The sequence below is a fragment of the Dipodomys merriami genome, unplaced genomic scaffold (genome assembly GCF_024711535.1).
Source record: "Dipodomys merriami isolate MVZ:Mamm:240054 unplaced genomic scaffold, mDipMer1.0.p SCAF_25, whole genome shotgun sequence".
NCBI classification, from domain to species: domain Eukaryota; kingdom Metazoa; phylum Chordata; class Mammalia; order Rodentia; family Heteromyidae; genus Dipodomys; species Dipodomys merriami.
The window spans coordinates 16,895,772-16,920,879 of NW_027203937.1; the positions used below are offsets into that span (position 1 = coordinate 16,895,772).

At 40.7% G+C, this 25,108-nt stretch overlaps 2 protein-coding genes across 2 annotated transcripts in view; both read right to left on the reverse strand.

The window, feature by feature from the left end:
- The window catches only part of Mrpl48 (mitochondrial ribosomal protein L48), a 55,313-nt gene extending 40,746 nt beyond the window's left edge, over positions 1-14,567 (reverse strand). The window contains exons 1-3 of the mRNA XM_070035036.1: positions 14,458-14,567; positions 3,872-3,924; positions 2,675-2,706 (exon numbers count right to left, since the gene is read on the reverse strand). Coding sequence (XP_069891137.1) covers positions 2,675-2,706; positions 3,872-3,924; positions 14,458-14,478 — 106 coding nt within the window. The 5' untranslated portion in view covers positions 14,479-14,567. The remainder of the gene's footprint in view (positions 1-2,674; positions 2,707-3,871; positions 3,925-14,457) is intronic.
- A 6,866-nt stretch (positions 14,568-21,433) lies between these two features.
- Positions 21,434-21,977, reverse strand: LOC138836174 (ragulator complex protein LAMTOR3-like). Its single transcript, XM_070034671.1, has 2 exons — positions 21,905-21,977; positions 21,434-21,799 (listed from the first exon to the last, which is right to left on the reverse strand). The coding sequence occupies exons 1-2, from the start codon at positions 21,911-21,913 to the stop codon at positions 21,434-21,436; spliced, it is 375 nt and encodes a 124-aa protein (XP_069890772.1). The 5' UTR covers positions 21,914-21,977.
- Positions 21,978-25,108: the final 3,131 nt, after the last annotated feature.

Genomic DNA, 25,108 nt, shown 5'->3' on the forward strand with positions numbered 1-25,108 from the left:
AATCAAAAAAATGAAAAAGCATGGGGGCTGAGAATGTGGCTTAGTGGTAAAGTGCTTGCCTAGCATGTAAGAAGTCTCATATAAACTGTAAAAGCTGGAAGTGGTGCTGTGGTCTACTGGTAGAGCAACTTCCTGAGCACAGAAAGGCTCAGGGACAGAGCTCAGGCCCTGAGTTCAAGCTCCAGGACCAGCAAAAAAAAAAAAAAAAAAGTACAAATTCAATAGAAAATGAGCAAAAATAAATCATAAGGAAAGAAATACAAAGGGTCAACAAACCATGGGAAAAAAATGACAAACTCTCTTAAGAAATGTAAATTAGCCGGGCGCTGGTGGCTCACGCCTGTAATCCTAGCTACTCAGGAGGCTGAGATCTGAGGATCGCGGTTCAAAGCCAGCCCGGGCAAGAAAGACCGTGAGACTCCTATCTCCAATAAACCACCAGAAAACCGGAAGTGGCGCTGTAGCTCAAGTGGTAGAGCGCTCGCCTTGAGCTGAAGAGCTGAGGGACAGCTCCCAGGCCCAGAGTTCAAGCCCCACGACCAACAAAAAAAAAAAAAGAAATGCAAATTAAAACAATAAAACCTAATATTTTCATCAGCAAAAAAATAAAGTATTTTATAAAACCTAGTTTTGGCCAAAAAAATACACTCTTTCTCTGAAGGACAATCTGGAACTACTCACCAAAAATTTCGAATCATAATCTTTTGACTCAGCAATTTCAGTTCCAGGAATTTATCTTATAAATGTCCGGGAACAAGTTTACAAAGATACATAAAAATGGTTGTTGCAGCATTTTTTGAAATAGCAAAACAATAAAAATAATATAAATGTCCAACATTAAAATACTGGGCATACATATAAATAAATATGATAAGTACATAATATATATTTACACACATAATGTCTATTTTCATATATACTTAACCATTCTTGAAAGATATGGAAGAGGGGCTGGAGTATTGTTCAACTTTTGGTAAGTCACATCCTTAGTATGTACAAAGCCCTGGGCTCAATTCCCAGCACAAAAAGATAAATAAATAAAAGATATTAAAGAAATATAATTTTTTACCATACATCCTTTTGTGCTATTTATTTTTTACCATATGTACCTATTTCATGGTTTTAATAGTAATTTCAAAAACCATTTTTTCAGCAGAGAAGGGGTGATACTAACCAGAAAGAAATGTACTCATTACCTAACTTATGTAACTGTAACCCCTCTGTATATCACCTTTATAGTAATAAAAACAAAAATGAGAACAAAAAAAGTTACACTAATCTTTAAAAAGAAGCAAAACATTTTTTCAGAATATAACCATTCCAAATAAACTTTGCCTCTAGTGGGGATTAACAGCTGAAATCAAGACAAAGGAATTAAACATAATCTTTGCTTTTTGCTTTTTTTAGATTTTTTTAAAATACACAAATCTGACAGTATGTTGATAGCTGCCAATTCTGGGCTGAATTGACATAGGATCTCTTTTACTTTTATACTTTTTTTTAATCTTGCAAAATGAGCAATGTAATTAAGAGAGAAATAATATTCCCTCAATCCAACATCCTTTTCCAGTTCCTGCCAAAATTCTCTTGTCCTATGTAGTCTCAAACTTCTCAGAAATGTTATCTATAGTCACCTTCTCTAACTCCTAAATTCTCATACACTCATTAACTCATGGTTAATTTCTAAAATTCACACCAACCCACCCCACCTCCATAGACCACTTTTCCTTAGCTCACCAATGACCTCTACGTTGCTAAAATGCCAGGGATAATATTAAGACCTTAACTTTCCTGAACTCTTAATAGCATGAGGTTCAAACTGAGATATGACATAACTTTCTCCTTGTCTGCCATGTTTTCTCCACTTTGGCCTCTCCTCAATCTCATTGGCCATCTCTATCATGCTTGTTCAACTACTCAACCTTCAAGTTCCTCAAGGTTTGACTACAGAGAGGTAGTCAAAGATCACAGAATAAGTCCGGGGCATAGTGGTACACACCTATAATCCCAGCACTCAGGAGTCTTCCAGGCTAGAGTGTGCTAGACTCTGCTGTTGTGATAGATAGATAGATAGATAGATAGATAGATAGATAGATAGATAGATAGATAGATAGATAGATAGATAGATAGATAGATAGATAGATAGATATAGATAGACAGACAGACAAACAGACAAACAGACAGACAGGCAGACAGATAGTCAGACAGAATAAATATATGATAGAGCCAGAAACCAAACTTTCTCTAGGGCTCTATGAGACTCTTGCTCTTACTCACTACTTCATGTTCTTGCCCAAGGGTCTCCTTGTATAAGAAGTAGGACTAGGTCTCTGCCACTCTTTTCAAAACATTATGTATCATTCTAGACAAAATTAGATTATAGAGTGCTAGAGGGTCATTTTAGTCAGACCAACCAACTACTGGTGGCTCACACCTGTAATGCTAGCTAATCTGAGGATCACAGTACAAAGCCAGCCCAGGTAGAAAAGTCCCTGTGAGACTTTTATTTCCAATTAATCACCAGAAAACTAGAAGTGGCACTGTGGCTCAAAGTGGTAGACCATTGGCCTTGAGCAAAAGAGTTCAGGGACAACACCCAGGCCCAGAGTTCAAGCCCCACAACCAACAACAACAAAAAAAGAAGGGAGACCGATATCAGAAAATAATGACTTACCTGCTGAATAAATGGGATTCTCTCCTGAGATTCTGAAATTTAAAAAGAGAGAAAAGGAAAGTATGTTGAATGCAATTAAATATCTACATTTACTTTCAAAACTATCAAAACCTGTATGTTCCTCACTAAGGATATATCAATGCTTGATATCGCCTTACTTTCTCTTTCCATAAACATTATTAAGAGCAGGTTCTTTTGGATATGCAAATATAAGTAAGATATCTCTGTCCATGGTCAATGTGAGAATGATACATGTAAATATATGTGAATCACAAAACAGTACTATTGATCCAGAACAGAAACATATACAAGATTCAGTAGAACACAAAAAAAGTGTGTCACTTCTACCAGGTAGGTGAAAGTATCTAAACCAAGTTTTTAAAATGAGGAACTATGGCCTGGGGTGTAACATAGTAGAATGCCTACCTTGCATTCATAAGGCCCACAGTTTAATCCACCACACACACGCACGCGCGCGCACACACACACACACACACACGCACACACGCACACACACACACACACACACACACACACAGAAAGCAGCTCAGGGGATTAAGATTGTGGATCAGGCTTTGAAACCATCTAATGCTAGACTGGAGATGTGGTTCAAGTGGTAGAACACCAGCTATGGGCAAAAGGTCAAGTGAGAGCACAAGAACCTGAGTCTAAGACCAGAAACTGCTTGATTTTGTATATATTTCAAAAGTGAAAACAACAGTGTTTGTTAAACAAAAATGTAGAATGAAAAAAGCAACAGTGTCAAGAATAACACCAAGGATTTTTGGCCTAAGCAACTAGATAAGTGAAACTGCCTTTTACTGAGAATGAAGGAGCAAGATGGCAGGGGAATTAAAGCTTGATATGCTTAGTAGACAGATAATGCACATGAAGAAAGAAAACACTGTAGGAAGCTGAGCACTGGTAGCTCACCCCTGTAATCCTAGCTACTCATGAGGCTTTGATCTGAGGATCATGGTTCAAAGCCAACCCAGGCAGGAAAGGCCACAAGACTCTTATTTCTAATTAACCACCAGAAAATCGGAAGTGGTGCTAAGGCTCAAGTGGTAAAGTACTAGCCTTGTGCTGAAGAGCTCAGGGACAGTACACAGGCCTAGAGTTCAAACCCCATGATAAACAAAAAAAAAAGGAATTATGAGTGTTACAACTAGCTATATTTGTTACTAATATCCTTACCTTAAGAGGGAAAAGACTTGTTTAGAAACAGAGTTGTTCCCTAGGCCCAGCACCTACAACAAAACAGTCATATTAGAACAATGTTAACAAATTTATCTATATATATCTTTCTCTATATAGATATATAGATATAGAGAGATAGAGAGCGATATATAGATATATATGTATATAAATATCTCTATATAGATATGTAGATATATAAAACAAACTTCCAAACACCTCTCTTCAAATAGGCTGATTACCCACAAAATACAAAACAAACTCAGCTGGGGCTGAGTTCAATCCCCAGTACCCTAGTAAAGTACGCAAAGGCTCTCATCTAGCAAAGAAGGTCTAAGAACACACAATAATATACAATATAATAGTATATATTAATAGCCGGGCGCTGGTGGCTCACGCCTGTAATCCTAGCTACTCAGGAGGCTGAGATCTGAGGATCGCGGTTCAAAGCCAGCCCGGGCAGGAGAGACCGTGAGACTCATATCTCCAATAAACCACCAGAAAACCGGAAGTGGCGCTGTAGCTCAAGTGGTAGAGCGCTCACCTTGAGCTGAAGAGCTGTGGGACAGCGCCCAGGCCCAGAGTTCAAGACCCATGACCGACAAAAAAAAAAAAAAAAAAAAAATAGTATATATTAATAATGAATCAACTTCAGTAGCAGCCTCTGCTCCCATTTTTTCTTTTTTATTGTTATTATAAAGGTGATTTACAGAGTAGTTACAGTTTCATAAGTAAGGTAAAGAGTACATTTCTTTTTGGACAACGTTACCCCTTCCCTTGCTCTCTTCCAGTTTTTCTCTCCCATCCCCACCCACACATTGTATAGTTCATTTTCAACATAATGTCTAGTGAGACCCACTGCCGCATTTGTTCACCCCTTGTTCCTCCATTTCTGTGCCCTCTTGCCCTCTCAAAGACAGGTAAACAAATAAGACAAAAAGAAAATAAAACCAAAACAACAACGAAAAAAATCTCATTTCTGTTTCCTGGAGTTCATTTCAATACATATTATATGATTAGAGGCAGATAAGCTTTGGGCCTTTGTGCTCCTCCCTTAAGAGTAAATACCTAGAGCATAAATGCCTAAAGTGTATGAATGCCTAGAGTTCTGTATAATTTATCATGTCCCAGTATATTTTAGATCTAGCTTCTGCATATTAGAGAAAACATGAGCCAGTTGTCTCTCTGAGCTTGGCTTACCTCACTTAACATGATTTGTTCTACGTCCATCCATTTCCCTGCAAATGACCTATTTTCTTTGTAATGGCAGTATAAATTTCCATTGTACTCAAGTACCACATTTTTGTTGATCCACTATTATAGGGCATCTGAGCTGTTTCTATAACTTGGCTATTGTGAATAGTGCAATGAACATGGATGTGCAAGTGTCTTTACGGTATCCTGGCTTGTGATGTTCTGGGTGGATGCCCAGGAGTGGTATGGCTGGGTCACAGGGAATATCTATGCTAAGTTTTTTTGTTTTTGTTTTTTTGTTCAGTCGTGGGGCCTGAACTCTGGGCCTGGGTGCTGTCCCTCAGCTCTTCAGCTCAAGGCTAGCACTCTACCACTTGAGCCACAGCGCCACTTCCAGCTTCTTTTTGCTTATGTGGTGCTGAGGAATCGAACCCAGGGCCTCAGGCATGCAAGGCAAGCGCTCTACCACTGAGCCACCTTCCCAGCTAAGTTTTTGAGGAACCTCCAGACTGCTATCCAGAGTAATTGTATTAGTTTACATTCCTTCCAACAGTGCTATAAGGTTCCTTTTCCCCCACATCTTTGCCAAATTTGTTGTTGTTCAAATTAACAATATTGGCAAACCTAACGGAGGTGAGTTGGAATTTCAAAGTTGTTTTGATTTGCATTCCCTTTATGACTGCTCCTATTTTTCAATTATAGTCTGCCCTTCAAGCACCCACTGGAAAGATAAGTGGTATAGCCTAACTAAGGAAGTATCTGACATATAGCAAGTGCTTTTACAAACCAAATAATGCTAAATGTCTGTCCAAGCTGGGTGTCCAAGCTCATGCCCATAATCCTAGCTATTTAGGAGACTGAGATTTGAGAATTGCCATTCAAAGCCAGCCTGGGCAGAAAAATCCATGGGACTCTTATCTCCAATTAACCAGGAAAAAGCCAGAAGTGGAACTGGTGCTCAAGTGGTAGAAAGCTAGCCTTGAGCTAAAAAGCTCAGGAACAATGCCCAGGCCCTGAATTTAATCCCAGGACACGCTTTTTTTTTTTTTAAGTGTTCATGAGGTCCCATAACATAAAGAGAAAATCTTGCTCACTATGGATAACAATTTCAATTCCTTCAAGGTGTATATGTGAAAAGCTTCTTATGCAAATACATGGAAAATCTGAGAAATTATCACAGTCAAGAAGGGCCTGAGGAAATACTCTTAACATAATGTAATATCTAGGTGGAATCCTGGAACAGAAAAGGAACATAAAGCCGGGCGCCGGTGGCTCACGCCTGTAATCCTAGCTACTTAGGAGGCTGAGATCTGAGGATCTCGGTTCAAAGCCAACCCAGGCAGGAAACTCCATGAGACTCTTATTTCCAATAAACCACTAGAAAACCAGCAGTGGCACTGTGGCTCAAGTGGTAGAGCGCTCGCCTTGAGCTGAAGAGCGCAGGGACAGCACCCAAGCCCAGAGTTCAAGCCACATGACCGAACCAAAAAAAAAAAAAAAAAGTAATGTATCAATATTGTTTTATTAATCATAGAAAATAATCATACAGGACTGGGAAGATGGCTCAGTGGTAGACTGCTTGCCTTGCATGCATGAGGCCCTGGATTTGATTCCTCAGCACTACATAAGCAGAAAAAGCTGGACATGGCACTATGGCTCAACTGGTAGCCTTGAGCTGAAGAGCTGAGGGACAGTGCCCAAGCCCAAAGTTAAGGCCCCATGACTGACCAAAAAAATCATAATCATACAATATAAAGATATTAATGATATGGGATACTGGCATATATAAATACTTTGTGCTATTTCCACAACATTTCAGTAAATCTAAAACAAAAGTTTATCTTGACAGAACTTTTGTTTTTATTCTGTTTTTGTGCTGGTACTAGGGCTGGAATTCAGGGCCTCAAGCATTTGTTCAGCTTTTTTCACTTGGCCAATGCTGTACAACTTAAGCCACACCATTAGTCCCAAAATTTATTTGGAAAAAGCACCAATAGCTCACAACACCTAGCTAATCCTAGCTACTCAGGAGGCTGAGATCTGAGAATCACAGTGTGAAGACAGCCTAGGGAGAAAAGCCCATGAAACCCATCTCAACCACCAAAAAAGCTGGAAGTTGAGCTGTTGTTCAAGTGGTAAAGCACAAGCCTTGGGTTCAGCCCCAATACCAACACACACATACACACAAAAAGCCCAAAACCTTTTTTATGCCATCTGCTATGCAAATTTTAAAGGGGATATAAAAACAAAATGTAATGATGTAGATGGATTTTGAAAACATTATGCTAGGTAAAAGAAGCAAGTCACAAAGGACAGAATATTATATAGTTCCATTTTTATTAAATATTCAGAGTAGGAAAAATGGGGGAAAGGTAGTAGATAAGCAGTTGCCTAGGGCAGGAGGATGGCTAACCTTCCTAGACTGAGGTTTCTTTTGGAGGTGATGAAATGATATACCTATGTTAAAGAGATAAGAAATACCATAAGCATTATATGATGTAGCACACCTTCTAGGAGATCCAAATGGAGATGACCCAAAGTTCTCAGCTTTTGCAGCATTACAGACATTAAGTATCTGTTTAGAGCAATGAACCCAATTCCTAGGCAAATTCTTATAGACATAGTGCACAAAGAATATGCATACTACCTCAGGTCACCAAAACTCAACATCACTCAGCGACACCTATGTTAAATTAAAAAATTCTACTCCTCCTGGAGGATTACACATATTCAATCACGCTTTGCTTTGGAAAATAAATAAATGATTAGAAAGAAATTAATGAATGATAATCAATTCTGACATTTACTAATCACTCATATCTACTTCATTGAATAACTACCCTGCATATAAATAATAGTAATCTTCCTTATATAGTATTATTATTTCCATGTTACAGTAGAGAAAACTGAGATTAAGTGATCTTCTCAAAGTCACATAGCTACTCTCAAACCTAGCATACAATTATGGCTTTCTCTGCTCCAAAGTCCAAAATTTCTTCACTATTCTACGCCTTCTCTCTCACACAAACAGGTGGTAGTACCTAGGAATTCAAGGGAAAATAGATCAAATGTAGGAAAAGTCTCTCAAAGAATATAAAGCCATGAAGATTAGGAAGCATATGAATAGACAAAAGAAAGACTAAAGTGAATAGATCATCTTTTAAAGCACAATTAAATCACATATTAAAAAACTTCATGGCTAGGTGCTAGTGACTCAAGCTAACTTCTCAGGAGGCTGAGATCTGAAGATTAAAATTCAAAGCCAGTCTAACTAGAAAACACCATGAGACTATTACCTCCAATTAACTAGCAAAAAGCTGGAAGTAGAGCATCGCTCAAGTGGTAGAGCAGCAGTCTCAAGTGGAAAAAGCCAAGTGAGAGCTTGAGAGCCTGAGTTCAAGCCTCCATACCAGCACCAAAAAAGAAAACAAAAACAAAAATAAAATGAAACAAAAAACCTTTGTAAAGTATATGTGCAGCATGCTTACCCTAATATTACCAGCATAAAAGACAGAATAGAGAACTAAGAGCCTCTGGAAAACTCAGGCTGGCACCTCATATCACTGGCCAAATGCTTCAAAGTTACAGCAGATGACTCAAAGGTATCATCAGGCCCAACATCTACTACCCATGCCAAACAGAATAGAAATCAGATATATTTTTAAATAGGTCGTGTCATATGGAGATGCACTGAATGGGAAGAGAAATCTAGATGAGACTGCTTTTTCCTCATTTTAATTGTTCAGATTCTGAGTCCACAATAGCTAAGGATTTAATTATCTAAAAGCTAGGCTTAAATACTTGACAACTTTCTGGAAGACATTCAAATTGTGGTGTGAAGTCTTCCTTTGGCTCTTGGAAATGTGCTTCCTCTCCCCTGCAATGCTCGGCATTATTTATCAGGACAAAAGTAATCTATTTTGAGACTGAATCCACAAATAGCCCCTTCCCCCAGTCAGCAGATGAAGAGCAGCTTGGGCTCTGCAAGTGGAAAGGGAGTGCAGTGATGCCACTGAATGAATGAATGAATGAGGACACAGCTGCTGCAGTCATTACAAAAATACTTGTCCTGGAACTGAGAAGGGAATGTACAGATCCAAAAAACTAAAGTCATAGGGCAAAATCTATACTGGGGGATACATTCAAACACCAGAGCCTGGGGTAGATCATGAATGCAATAATTCAGGGGCCTTATGCAAGCAAATGAGAGCTGTTTATGAATATTAATGGTATGTTTGCATATTAATATTACTTTAAATGCCATCTGTTGAATGTATTCTTTTTATTTTTTTGTCAGTCATAAGGCCTAAACTCAGGACCTCTGTGCTATCCCTGAGCTCTTTTGCTCAAGGCTAGTGTGCTACCACTTTGCGCCACAGTGCCAGTTCTGGTTTTTGAGTGGTTAATTGGAGATAAAGTCTCATGGGGACTTTTATGCCAGAGCTGGCTTCAAATCGCAGTCCTCAGATCTCAGCCTCCTGAGGAGATAGGCTTACAGGCATGAGCCATTGATGTACAGCTGGATATTCTTTGAGCTAAGCACTTACCTACTATTTAACCCTAGCCAGGCATGGTGGTATATAACTGTAATCTCAGCTACTCAAGAAGTAGATATAGGAGGATCACAAGTTCAAAGCTAATGTGGGCAAAGTTAATCAGACCACATCTCAAAACAAAATAAAAGAGCTAGGGCCCAGCTCAAGTGGTAGAGTGCTTACCTAGCAAGCATGAGCTTCAGATTCAACTCCCCCAGTATTGTATAACAACCTCTAATACATGCATAAAAGATAATTGCTTCTGTTTTGTGTAGGAAAAACTGCCCAAAGTTAGAGTTGATAAGAGATACCAGGTATGCTTGAACCCAAAGCCCATTTTTTCCACTCTGCTACAGTACCTCTGAAAACAGTTGCATCAGCTTATACTAGTACAATTTATGTGCATTTAATAATAGCTTCAATACTCCTACTATTTAGCTGGGCACTAGTGGCTCAGACTATAATCCTAGTTACTCAGGAGGTCAAGATTTGAGGATCACCAGCACTGGCAGGCAAGTCTATGAGATTCTATCAGCAATTAACTGGAAAAAAAAAAAAAAAAAAAAAAAAAGGAAGAGCATAAATGGAGCTATGGCTCAAGTAGCAGCCTTGAACAAAAAAGCTAAGGGAAAGCATTCAGGACCTGAGTTCAACCCCAGTACCAGCACGCGTGTGTGTGCATGTGCATGCACACTTGCACACACACATGCACAAATCATCATCATCATCATCATCATCATCATCATCTTGTCATTTTTTTTTCTTATGTGGTGCTGAGGAATCGAACCCAGGGCCTCAGGCATGCAAGGCAAGTGCTCTACCACTGAGCCACCTTCCCAGCCCTATCATCTTGTCATTTGTTGAGGACCTGTCATATGCTAAGTATCTTCTCCTCACAATATTCTGTGAGGAAACCAAAGGCCAAAAAGACAAAATAAAGTCTAGAGGTATGACTCAGTAGTAAAGCACTTCCCTAGCAAGCAAGCTAGCATTGTCAAAAATAAGAGAAAAGTGAATTAATATACCCAATGGTCTAAAGCAAAGAGTTGATTAGTGGTCATACTGTAGCTGATGTCAGAATTGAGGATATTTTCTCTAATATAAACTGCTGCTATAAAGTTTTGCTATTACACAAAAGCTCTTATTTTTCCCTGGGCTGAACTATACCTTGATCTACATTCTAAGTCTTCAATAGAAGTTAATTTTATCTTAGACATCCTTAAAAGGATCAATCCTAAGCCGGGCGCCGGTGGCTCAGGCCTGTAATCCTAGTTATACAGGAGGCTGAGATCTGAGGATCACGGTTCAAAGCCAGCCTGGGCAGTAAAGTCTGTGAGACTTTATCTCCAATAAACCACTAGTAAACTGGAAATGGTGCTGTGGCTCAAGCAGTAGAGCACTCGCCTTGAGCTGAAGAGCACAGGGACAGCACCCAAGCCCAGAGTTCAAGCCCCACGACCTACAAAAAAAAAAAAAAAAGGATCAATCCCATCTGTTATGTTCATCCAACAGAAACACAGAAGCTTCTATAGTGGACAAGCTACTCAGGAGGCAGAGGCAAAAGGATCCACTTCATTCTAGGAGCTTGAGGTCAGCCTGAACTTCTCAAAAAAATAAAAAGAAGAAAGAAAGAAGGAAAGAAAGAAAGAAAGAAAGAAAGAAAGAAAGAAAGAAAGAAAGAAAGAAAGAAAGAAAGAAGGAAGGAGGAAAGGAAGGAAGGAAGGAAGGAAGGAAGGAAAGAGGAGAGAGAAAGAAGGAAAAAAGGATCTAATGCAAGAAAACAAAATAAAAAGCAATTCAGACAATTCAAGTTCTTCTCACTAGCCTCAGTCAGTACCCACCATTATCTCACATACAAGGCCACTGCTAGCAGCTCTGTCCATCATGATCCATCTGCTATTTAAATATGTCCCTGACCCAGAACTGAAACATTTGCAGGTACCTCTAATTATCTGACTCACACACCTAGAATACCCAAACCAATCTCCCTATAATTTCCATAGTTTAAGCCTAGTTCACAACTTTTTGTGTGTGTATGTTTACGTGCACGTGCCAGTCTTAGGGCTTGAACTTGGGGTCTAGGTGCTGTCCCTGAGCTTTTTTACTCTAGTCTAACACTCTACCACTTGAACCATAGCTCTACTTCCTGCTTTTTGGTGGTTAATTGGAGATAGGAGTCTCACAAGACATGTTTACCTAGGCTAGCTTCAAATCCTGAGTAGCTAGGATAACTGATGTGAGCCATCAGTGCTTAGCCCTAGTTCACAACTTTGGTATGACACAGAATAAATTTGGTTCATGAGGCTGGGAAGGTAGAATGCTTGCCTTGCATCAATGAGGAATGGTTCAATTCCTCAGCACCACATAAGCAGAAAAAGCCAGAAGTGGCGCTGTGGCTCAAGTGGTAGAGTGATAGCCTTGACTGAAGAGCTGAGGGACAGCACTCAGGCCCAGAGTTCAAGCCTCACGACTATCAAAAAACAAAACAAAACACCAAAGATCAGGAATTCAACATTTGAAAAGCAATGAAGCAGAAGGGTAGAATGGGCCAAGACATCTGAAAGGGATCAATCAGGCTGGGCAGGGCCCTTTTATTGTTAGATGCAGGCCTTAGTTTCATATTTCCTTGGGCTTTTCCGGAGAATGGAGTGCTTGGAAACAGTAGTACTGGAACAGGACACAGTGGATCACAACTCAATACCAGGTACTCAAGAGGCATAGATTAAGAGAATTAGGGTTCAGCCCAAGCAAAAAATTGATACCCCCCATCTCAACCAATAAAAGGCTAGGCACATGAGTACCTGCCTGCCCTCACCTCTGTGAGAAGTATAAACAGAAAGATCATGGTCCAGACTGTCCCTGGCAAAAATAAAACAAAACAAAAAAACACCAAGACTATATCTTCTTTTTAAAAAATAGCTGAGCTTGGTGGCTCATATCTGTAATCCTAGCTACTTAAGGAGGCTGAGGTTCCAGGCCACTCTGGGACATAAAGTTTATGAGACACTCCCCCCCCCACACACCTAACAGAAAAAAAAGCTAGATATGGTAATACACACCTGTTATCCAGCTGTGGTAGGAAACATAAATAGGAGGATCATGGTCTAGGCTTGTTGGGACAAAAAGACAGATCTTACCTAATAATAACCAAAGCAAAAACAGCCTGTGGTATGGCTCAAGCAGTAGAACATCTGCTCAATCACCAGTAATGGGAGGAAGATACATAGAAAGGTAGCAGACAGACAGATGGATGTATTGTATCATTGAAAAATGATTCTTGGGGCTGGGAAGGTGGCTCAGTGGTAGAGTGCTTGCCTTGTATGCATGAGGCTGTGGGTTCAATTCCTCAGTACCACATAAGCAGAAAAAGCTGGAAGTGGAGCTGTGGCTCAAGTGGTAGAGCACTAGCCTTGAGCTGAATAGCTGAGGGACAGTGCCCAGACCCAGAGTTCAGGCCCCATGACTGGCAAAAAAAAAAAAAAGAGGAAAAATGATTCTTCCCTTTCGGCATTCTTCAAAATCAAGACAAATGGAACAGCAGAGTAGTCACCAGTGTGACCATCTATAATTTGGAAACCTGATTTTTATTACCTTTGTCTCAAATCTAGACAAATTCTTACAAATCTGCTGAAGTTAACAAATAGTGTCATAAAGTGAGGCCTGGACCCTTAGAAAAACATAAATCTAAAGATATTCACTGGGAGCCCCCAAGATACAGATAGATCCCAGAGCAACAATGACCAACCAAACTTAGGTGCTATAGAAAGGATCTCCAGTGGAGCTGGGAAGGTGGCTCAGTGGTGGAGTGCTTGCCTTGCATGCATGAGGCTCTGGGTTCGATTCCTCAGCACCACATATAAGCAAAAAGAAAAGCCGGAAGTGGTGCTGTGGCTCAAGTGGTAGAGCCCTAGCCTTGAGCTGGAGAGCTGAGGGACAGTGCCCAGGCCCAGAGTTCAGGCCGCATTACCGGACTGCCCCCCCCCAAAAAAAGAGGATCTCCATAATTATTGCAACTAATGTATAAAGTACCATTTTAATATGAATTGTTAAAATCTCAATTGCTTCAGAGAAAGAAATGGTGCATGTTTTCTCTTACATCCAGAAGCTAGACATGGTAAATTATATAGGATTCTCGACATTCACACACAGTGAGACCAAAGGAGATTTTTAGGATCCTGAGAAACACAGAAGGTGCAATGCCTATATGCATCAGACCACATAAAATAATATTTATCGAAATGAAAAAAAAAAAGTCCATTGCTTAACAGCCTAATCTAATTGAAAGAGCTCAATTACAATACATTACGGAAAGGAGTAAAGCCAAGGTATGCACTTAAGAACTTCGAGCTATGGGCTGAGAGCATGGCCTAATTGATGGAACCCAAGCCCTTCAGGCCCTGAATTCAAACCTCATATCACCACCACCAAAAAGAAAAAGAAAAAAAGTAGCTCATCTATTCTGTATAGTCACTTAAATAAGGTCCCAACCAGTTCAGTACGTCAAAACCCTTCCAGCAGGAAAAAAAAAATGTTAGTTGACCAAAACAAACGCAAGGACACATCCAAAGTCAGACAATTTATGGGGTCCCTATCGCGGTGACGTGATGCCCACGGCGCAGCTTACTCCTTCCCAAGCACAGAGTAGCGGGAGGACAAGCGGAAGGGGCGTGGCGCGAGGCGGCAAGAGGCGGCGGTCGGAGGAGGTTCCGCAGGCGTTTGACCGCGACTGCCGCGAGGCATGCCGGAAAAGGCCTGTTCTCCCTGGTATTTCAGGCCCGGAAGTCTGCGTGCGGGCCCCCGCCTGCTCTCCCCACCCACTGCCTGCTCCTCGTCCGTCGTGCGTGGAACCTACGTTACCTTTCCCAGAGTACGGCTCATTCTTTGCGGCTGCGGCCTCTAGACGAACAGAAAATCCGCCCCAGCAGCCGCGACCCCGGGGCGTCTGAAAACGCTGACGGAACGGCCTTGCTCAGGTCCGGTAGTAAAACCAGACCGAGTTTCGCTCAACTCCGGCAGCATCTTGGTTCCGGCAGCTTTCGCGACTCACTAAGTAGGGATCCTACTCATCATCAGCATTCAGTGGTCACCTTCACCGCTATAATTAAATAATCACCCTCCAAGGTCACACAATCGTATCTCACTTACTAAACGTATTTGTTGCTGTAACTTCCCATACTTGATTGAGTTCCTCCAGGAACTCAAATTCTATCGCAATTCTTTAGAGCTTCTATAACAGGACAGGAATATGACCTGTCACCGCGACCTCAGAACTGATTAGACCTACGTGAACTTTTCTGAAATTCCATTATCTCATGATAATTGAGAATATTTTGTTTATTATTTATATATTTGCTTATCGTGTGTGTGTGTGTGTGTGTGTGTGTGTGTGTGTGTGTGTGTGTGTGTGTGTATTGGGGCTTAATCATGGGCCTGGGTGCTGTCCTTGAGCTTTTCTTGCTCAAGGCTGGCGTTGTACCACTTGAGCTATAGCTCCACTACCAGCTTTTTTTCTGGTTAATTGGAGATAAAAGTCTCACGGATATTCCTGCCGTGTTCCTCAGATCTTACCCTCCTCAGTAGATTTCAGGCATGAGCTACCATGTCTGGTTTTTAACTACCTTTTTGGAGTGGCCATTACGCTATGCGTTATGCTCATAGATCACATTGTTTTCCTCAGGAAGCCTGCTGGGGAGATACCAGTTTTACCGATAAGGATGTTTTAAGGGACATGTTTGAAATCAATCAATTGAACTGAGTTTTCAATTTGTCTAATTTGTATCGTTGGTTTACCCTCTGACATGCCTTTTATAGTGATGATGTGACTGGGAATGTGACCTAGTGGTAGAGTGCTTGCCTTGCATGCATGAAGCCCTGGGTTCAATTCCTCAGTGCCACATAAACAGAAGAAAAAAAAAGTGGCACTGTGTCTCAAGTGGTAGTGTGCAAAAGAAGCTCAAGAACAGTGCTCAGGCCCTGAGTTCAAGCCCTAAGCCTGGCAAAAAAAAAAAAGAAGAAGAAATATAGTGACGATGTCAGTATACATATTCATTTATTTACACCCAGTAAAGCTTTTTTTTTTTTTTTTTGTCAGTCATGGGCCTTGAACTCTGGGACTGAGTACTGTCCCTCAGCTCTTCAGCTCAAGGCAAATGCTCTGCCACTAGAGCCACAGCACCACTTCTGGTTTTCTGGTGGTTTAGTAGAGATAAGTGTTTCTCAGACTTTCCTGCCCGGGCTGGCTTTGAACCACGATCCTCAGATCTCAGCCTCCTGAATAGCTAGGATTACAGTCATGAGCCACCAGTGCCCGGCCATTAAAACATTTTGTGGAGGAGGAGGAGGAGGAGGAGGAGGAGGAGGAGGAGGAGGAGGAGGAGGAGGAGGAGGAGGAGGAGGAGGAGGAGGGGAGGAGGAGGAGGAGGGGAGGAGGAGGAGGAGGAGGAGGAGGAGGAGGAGGAGCATGAGCAGAAGGAGAAGCAGAAGGAGAAGCAGAAGAAGGAGAAGCAGAAGCAGAAGCAGAAGCAGAACGACAAGCAGAAGGAGAAGCAGAAAGAGAAACAGAAGCAGAAGAAAGAGAAGCAGGAGAAGCAGAAGAAACAGAAGAAGCAGAAGAAGCAGAAGCAGAAGCGGAAACTGAAGGAGAAGCAGGAGAAGCAGAAGAAGCAGAAGCAAGAGAAGCAGAAGCAGAAGAAAGAGAAGAAGTAGTAGCAGAAGACGGAGAAGGAGAAGGACAAGGAGAATCAGAAGGAGAAGCAGAAGCAGAAAGAGAAGCCAGTTCTTTGATAGACTTCTGGGAACACATAAATTAATATTACATGGTATCTGCCTTTAAGTGACACATAGGAATTAGTGGAGAGGCGAGCCAGGTGCCAGTACCTCATGCCTATGCTACTCAGGAGGCTGAAATCTGAGGACCACAGTTCAAAGCCAGCCCGGGCAGGAAAGTCCATGAGACTCTTTTTTTTTTTTTTTTTTTTTTGGGGTCCGGTCCTGGGGACTGAACTCTGGGCCTGGGCACTGTCCCTCAGCTCTTCAGCTCAAAGCTAGCGCTCTACCACTTGAGCCACAGCGCCACTTCCGGCTTTTTTCTTTTTGCTTATGTGCTGCTGAGGAATCGAACCCAGGGCCTCATGCATGCAAGGCAAGCACTCTACCACTGAGCCACCTTCCCAGCCCATCCATGAGACTCTTATTTCCAATTAGCCACCAGAAAACTGGAAGTGGCACTGTGGCTCAAGTGGTAGAGCACTAGTCTTGAACTGAAGAACTCAGGGACAGTGCCCAGGCCCAGGACTGACAAAAAAGAAAAAGAATTTAGTGAAGAGAGGTATTAATTGTAACAAGCAATTATACAGCAATGGAAATTTCAGGCTACAGAGATATGTACATATACTGTTGCAAAGAAACTCTATAACATATAATGTCATCATCAAGTGAAATAACAAATATGTAATCCTTTTATTGTTGCTTTTTCTGCTGTTATTGTTCTTTCTGTTGCAGCTGCATTTGATTAATCTTCCTCTCTCTGTAGTTACCAGTACTCGTCTTTTTGATTCATGCATAGGAATCATCCCAACCCAGTACTGTTAGGATTTACAGAGCTGGATCTTTTCACCCTATCAATCCAATTTCAGAGCCACCAAGAGCTATGTAGATAAATGTATTTCTCCTTGAAGGTATCTTTTCTTCTTTCAGTGGCAGAACTACTACGATACTGTGATAGTTATTATTTTTTTACATATATGCTGGTACTGGGCTTTAACTCAGGACCTAGGCACTGGTCCTTAACATTTTTGCTCAAGGCTGGCATGCTCCCACTTGAGCCACAACTCCACTTCCAGCTTTTTTTGGTGGTTAATTAGAGATAAGAATCTCTCAGGTTTGTCTGCTCAGGCTAACTTTGAACCATGATTCTCAGTTCTCAATGTTCTAAGTAGCTAAGATTACAGGTATGAGCCACCAGCACCTGGCTGTAATGGTTACTTTTTTTTTCTTTTTTTCTTTTTTTCCATCATAGGGATTGAACTCAGGGTGTTGTCCCTGAGCTCATTTTTGCTCTGCTGGTGCTCCACCACTTTGAGCCACAGCCACTAGCTAAGTAGGTAGCTACTTAGGAAACCAAGGCCTGGAGTCTTGTGGTATAAAGCCAGCCTGAGATGAAAAGTCTGAGAAACTGCCAATTCCAGAATAGCTAGCAAAAAACAAAGCTAGAAGCATGGCTCATGTGGAAGAGTACTAGCCATGAATAAGAAAACCAAGTGATCTTAAACCCCTGAATTAAGCCCCAGTACTGGCACAAAAAGAAATGGAGAAGAGAGTGAGGGGATGAGGCCAAAGGAAAAAAAGAGAGGGAGAAGGAAAGGGAGAAGTTCACAATTAAATGATGCACTAATGATATAAATTAAGGCCATTCAATATAAGGTAGTATTCTCAGTTATTATGAGGAAATTGAATGTCCAGAAGGTTCACAAAGGGTCAGTCAGCTCTGAAATTGGGGTTAGAAGTCAGATTTCTAAACCCTGCTAGATGCTGGAATGAATTAATCATACAGAAATCCTTGAGTCCATGTATAGACTAAGAGCTCCCAAGGACCAGAAGATAATCTTAGTCAACTTTGTGTCCCCAGTATTTAGTCTAGGACCTAGCCCACAGTAATATGCATCTGGTGAACTGATTGAATACTTCCTCTTCTTCCTCCTCTCTCTCCTATCTGTAACCCATCTCTGCAATGCATTTTTTGTCAGTCATGGGACTTAAACTCAGCCTGAGCACTGTCCCTCAGCTCTTCAGCTTAAGGAGAGCGCTCTACCACTTGAGCCATAGCACTATTTCTGGTTTTCTAGTGGTTTATTGGAGATAAGAGTCTCATGGACTTCCCTGCCCAGGATGGCTTTGAACCACAATCCTCAAATCTCAGCCTTCTGAGTAGCTAGATTGCAGGTGTGAACCTCTGGTGCCCAGCTCTGCAATGCATTTTGTGTCTGCATCTTCACAGGTGGCATGGTAGTGACATAGAAATGGAGAATAGGTATAGACTAAGGCCTCAGATCCGATCTTGTCTCTATGTTTAGGGTTTTTGTTTTGTTTTGTTTTTTTGGTCTGGTCGTGAGGACTGAACTCTGAGCCTGGGCACTGTCCCTCAGCTCTTCAGCTCAAGGCTAGCGCTCTACGACTTGAGCCACAGCGCCACTTCCGGCTTTTTTCTTTTTGCTTATGTGGTGCTGAGGAATCGAACCCAGGGCCTCGAGCATGCAAGGCAAGCACTCTACCACTGAGCCACCTTCCCAGCCAGTTTTTTTTTTAAAGAGAGTGTAATGTTTTTAGAATTTTCATGCCTGCCTAAAATGTAGATAATAGAAAGAATAATTGTGAGAAAAGGTATTAGAAAGGCAGAATATTGTTGTTATTAAATGTTAGGACAAAGTCTTTGATCCGTCAGGACCAGTAAGGAAAGGAATAGTGTAGGAGAGAGTGAAGGTAATAAATCTAGTGGAAGACTGAGGTGGTAATTTGTGTAAGAAGGAGAAGACCTAAATTTAGGCACTGATAAAGATGTATCTATGAGAGATGTTAAGCAGATGGAACAGGCAGATGCTAGTGATAGATTAGATGTGAGCAGTAAAAGATATTCTGATTTGAGTACTGGGCCAACTAGAAAGTAGATAAGCCAGTTTCCCATTCTACCAGCATGTGATCTGCTGCTGCCTGCTCCCTTCTGCCAACAAACTCCTAGTCCATCAGCCTAGAATGCAAAATAGATGGGAGATTCACCAAGTCCTTTTTGACCTCCTTAATGAGAGAGAAGAAAATGACTGAGATATTGGATGCCACCTGTAAAAGAGCTGCCTAGAGTCAATACTTTAGACCTGAATTCTAGATGGTTTTGCCCTTCACAATGAGGGAATACTGGAAGAAAGACAGTTATGATAGTAGGGTAAAGGAAAAGAGAACCAAATAGTAATTTGTGATCATTTTTTAAATGGTTGAACTAATGTGTTCTTCCGCTCTTCTACACCATTCTTCATGTTGCAATCACAGTGATTTCTAAGCAAATCTGATCATGTTCCTGATCTTCCAAGCCATAGCACCACTTCTGGTTTTCTGGTGGTTTATTGGAGATATGAGTCTCATGGACTTTTCTGCCCGGGCTGGCTTTGAACCACAATTTTCAGATCTTTGCCTGCTGAGTAGTTAGGATTACAGGTGTGAGTCGCCAGCATTCGGCTCCCCTCCCTTTTATTTATTTATTTATTTATTTTGCCACTCATGAGGCTTGAACTCAGGGCCTTGGCACTGTCCCTGAGATTCCAAGGATCCAGGGACCCAGGGCTTCATGCATGCAAGGCAAGCACTCTACCACTGAGCTACCTTTCCAGCCCCCAATCCTTTTTTTCTTTTTTTAAGGAAATTTTTTTTAATTTTCTAAGAGACAGGTTTTTTAAAATTAATTTTATTTATGTGGGACCAAGGAATCAAACCCAGGGCTTCATGCATGCTAGGCAAGCATTCCACCACTAAGCCACATACCTAGCCCCTCTCATCCTTTTAAAAATAAATTTTATTCCTCCACCAATAGAAAATCCTGGAATTTTACAGACATAATATATCCTACCAACTCTCATTTTCTTTTTGTACCTGTACTAGGGTGAACTCAGGGCCTGGACACTGTCCATTAACTTTTTCACTCAAAGCTAGTTCTGTTACTTGAGCTACAGCTTCACTTGTGGCTTTTAGGTGGTTAATTGGAGATAAGAGTCTCACACCTTTCTTGCCTGAGCTGGCTTTGAACAATGATTCTCAGATCATAATCTCCTGAGCAGCTAGGATTACAAATATGAGCCACTGACACTTGTTCTCTTTTTCTCTCTTTTTACACCTACAAGATGATATTTCTTTACTCACACACCTTCATGCCTTTTTCAGGACTCAAGTCAAAAGTTGCCTTTCCTATACAACTCTCAATCTCTGAATTTCCACACCCTTTTCTTATGCCCCCAACACAGTGTGCTATAACTACTTGTTCATTTGTGTATCTTTTCCACTAAATTGTAAAGAGAATTTTCTTTTTTTATTTTTAAAAATACTATTTTATTTATACCCATGTATGAAAAAATGGCTAAAACTATCACATTTATATACATACTGAAAACAGGATTCAGTAACAAGTCATATTTAACTTCTATAAAAAACAATCATTAAAACACTGATTGGTTATAGAGAGCAGAGTAGGAAGAAAAGAGTAAGCTATAATTTTCCTTTTCATTAAAGAGAAGCACCCACTGAAAAAAACTCATTAGTGACACATATCTACACTGCAAAGTAAATATATATAAAATTAGTGATTGTACTGATTTTTATTACTTTTACTAAGCCATTTTATCTTCTCATACTCAATGCAAATAAAACACAACAGAAGAAAAATATGTCCTTGTTATTATTCACAATAAGAGGGTCTGCTGTGCCCTTGCAGTCTGGGAGTCCTGAATGATAGAGAGCACTCGATGGCTCATGTGGACCAATGCACCATTTTGATTCTGATCCACTGAACAGGATCCCATCCGTATGTGGCGACTGCACTAACTCCACAGGAGCTGTGACAGACTGAACCAGTTCAGATTATCCCCATTATCCCCAGATCTTGCTAAAGAAAAGACCTTACAAAGTAAATGTAATACCTATAAATTACACCTACAGACTGATTCTTTAGTATAAGGTGGAAAAAGGGGTTCTTTCTTACATACATACAGAGAAAAGTATTACTGTTGTCTAAAGATTGCTAGATTGACTTGTGTTTTTATAACAAGATAAGGTATACATCAAAACCATCATAAAATTAAGAAACTTCCACGACTTTGATCAATTCTTCACACAATGGAGCAAGTTCCTTTTCTAGGCTGACAATTAGCCCTGTGTTGGCATTGCTACTGGCTATGAAACTCACCACAAGAGGTAAATAATTGAACTGAACTACCTGGTAGGTGTTATAGTAACAGATGATGCTTTTATTCTTTGAAAGTCCAAGTTTGCTCCCTTGGTCTGTTGCAAGGGCAAAAGTAGATAGGAAACCAAGTCGCAAAGCATGTTCGGGAGCATTATCATTAGCCACTTTGATAACAGGTACTCCATCTCTATCCGACACAACAATAGCATGGAGTCCTTCAACACTTGGTAACTTCTTATACAGGAATCGCTTTAGGTCCTTTTCTTCTAAGCCTCAGATTCAATATCAGTTCAATAGAGATAATCATAGAATCTACAGCATGACACTGCTGGTAAAATTTATTGAGATGTATTATTAGCATACATCCGCCATGACGAACCCCTTTCCCTCACAGGATCAATCTTGCAAGCCGGGGGGTCTGGGCCACAGGAATATCCCCACCATACTTGTAAAGAGAATTTTCTTCACTTTTGTTTTCTCAACATTTGCACAGATAATAGGATATAATGAGACAACATATATATATTTATAATGGCAACATCAAATTGATGTTGAGTGAAATTATGAGTTTGTGAACATAGAAAAGTTCCTAGGAAGTAGAGGTGTGGCTCAAATGGTAGAACCTTGAGAGAAAAAGTTCCTGTATTTAACTATGGTTTTAGATCTTCAATCACATACATATATACATCAGAAAATGAAAAAATGCCAAGGAGGCTGGAGATGTAGCTCAGTGGTAGATCACTTGCTTAGCATGGGCAAGGCCTTGGGTTTCAACCCCAGCACTAAAGAGAAAAGAAAAAAAATACCTGGAGGTACTTGGCCTTTCCAGATTTATTTTTATAAGCTAGCTTTCTTTTAAACCTTAAAAAACTATTCTAGCTTTCAGCACAACCACATCAGAGAAAGCCATAGGGAACAAGAGAACAAAGGGAAACCCTTTAGAAGAAGACTATGTTTGATCTCAGGTTAAAGTTCCTTTAAAATAATGTCTATGGTCACTTATAATAAATTGTTTCCCAGTGGTGCTGAAAAGTTCTAATTTAGTTTAAGTGAAAATATATAAATTAAGCTACCTCAAGTTGCTAGAAACTATTTTAGTTTCAGTAGGTGCTTTTCTGCTCCTATTTTTTCTGGTACAAAGAAAATCATACTTGAAATAAATATATAAAAGCTTATAGGTGGAGGAGGGCTGACTACCGAGGAAATGTTAGAAAGAGGTGCTGCTGCCCCAGCTTCTACTTTAAGAGCAGTTTTCTGCTTCTGCAGGGCTGGGCTGTTTGGTGATTACCTAATGCCAGAGAGAGCTAAAGAATGATGAAAGAGACTGCAAGTGGTAAGCTCAAGTGGGTAGTGAGGACACAGGAGCCCATTAAAGAAGAGAGAGGATGCAGAGACCCACTCACAGAATGCAACTTAGACAAGATTTTTCTTGAAGTCAAACCTCATGTTCTACTTGAGTCAGCTCAGCCTCCAGTATTATTATACAGTTGAACCCTTTTTCTCCAATTGTATTTCCTTTGTGCATTACCTATTCATGTTTTTCTCCCCATTTATACCTTGGTATACTTATACTTTTAATTCCTTAAAATTTTAGCCTATTATTATACACACATTTACATATTAGGAAGAAGCTTGTTATCTGGTTAAGACCACCATGCTATGACTCAAGAAATCTGGGTCTGAATCCCAGTTCCACTATTAATGACCAGGAACAGGTCACCTCCTGCCTAGTTCTCAGTAGTCAGACATATAAATGTAGGTGACAAACTCAAGAGTTTTAAGATGAAGGGAAGATGGTGATGGAGCTTCATTCCAAATTCCTGCTTTTGGCTTAGACCTAAGCAAGTCCTTTTGTTTTTTGTGTTGGGAGGGGAAAAAGGGGGTCATGGGCTTGAACTCAGGGCCTGTGTGCTATCCCTGAACTTTCTGCTCAAGGCTAGCACTCTACCTCTTGAGCTACAGCTTCCCTTTGTCTTTTTGAGTGCTTAATTGGAGATGAGAGGCTCGTGGACTTTCCTGCCGAGCTAGCTTCAAACTTCAATCCCCAGATCTCAGCCTTCTGAGTAACTGAGCCATTGGCACCTGGCTAGTGTCCTCTTTTATTCACTGAAATTTTAACAAGTTTTAAGGGCCTCTAATAACTTTAGATTCCATTATTCTGTCATACAGAGATAGTTACCTAGTAACAGAACAATTGTCTCTCTTTTTTTTTGTCGGCCATGGGGCCTGAACTCTGAGCCTGGGCACTGTCCCTCAGCTCTTCAGCTCAAGGCTAGTGCTCTACCTCTTGAGCCACAGCGCCACTTCCTTATGTGCTTATGTGGTGCTAAGGAATTGAACCCAGGGCCTCATGCAATGCAAGGCAAGCCCTCTTACCACTAAGCCACCTTTCTAGCCCACAGTTCTCCTATTAGTTCCATCTCACTAATGAGGAAATAGAGGCTTAGTCCAAGTGAATAGATTATTCTTTATGTCCAGCTACAAAGGAGCCAGACCTCCAGTTTTCTCATGGTCCCTAGCTCGTTCTTGAATTCAGAACCACCTTCATATTGTAAATAACAGCTTTATTAAAAACTGGGCTGTTTAGGATCTCACATTCCTTCAGTGTACATGTTCTTACTAGGAAATGACCTGCAAAACCTCTACCCTAAACCACTTGAAGTAACCTGTTCTTTACACCCCCAAAAAAGTAAACTCTACAGAGTAAAACAGAAGTCACTCTGAGTTAACAATGCTGTTTTGACATAAGAACTAATGACAGGCTGCATGAAGGACTCTCTTATATGCTTGACTATATAGCCCCCTGTTTCTACACAGCTGGGTGTGATGGTATATGTCAGTAATCCCAGCACTCAGGAGGTTGAAGCAGAAGGATCTTGGATCTTAAGGCTAGCCTGAGGTATATGATAAGATTCTCTCCAAAAACAAAAACGAACAAACAAACAAAAATGGGCTCAGCAGGTGCAGGTGGCTCACACCTATAATCCTAGCTACTCAAAAAGCTAAGATTTGATTATCATGGTTCAAAGCCAGCCTAGGCAGAAAAATCCATGGTCCTTTTATCTCCAATAAACTATTAAAAAAAAAAAAAGAAGCCAAAAGTAGAGCTGCAGCTCAAGTAGTAGAATGTTGTCCTTGAGTAAAATAAGCTCAAGAACAGCAGCTAGGCCCAAAGTTTAAGCCCCAGGACTGGCACCAAAAAATAAATTAATTAAATAAAAAATTAAAATTAAAAAAATATATATGGACTTGAGTAATGGCATTGCTCAAGTAGTATAGTACTTGTCTAGCAAAGATGAAGCTATGAGTTCAAACCAAAAAAAAAAAAAATTAAATAAACTTGGGTTAGGGATATAGCTCAATGACAGAGCACTTCCCTAACACACACAAGGCCCTTCTTTATTCCTTTCTCTACCTCCCTCTCTCCTCTTCCAGGGAGAGAGACTGAGTAAGACTAATCAGAGTAAAGGATTAAAAGACTCAGCTTTTGAGAAGGCTCTGCTTATCTGACACTCCTACTTTGGTGAAAGTTTCCTCCCACTTCAGAGGTCCTTATCATTACAAAAT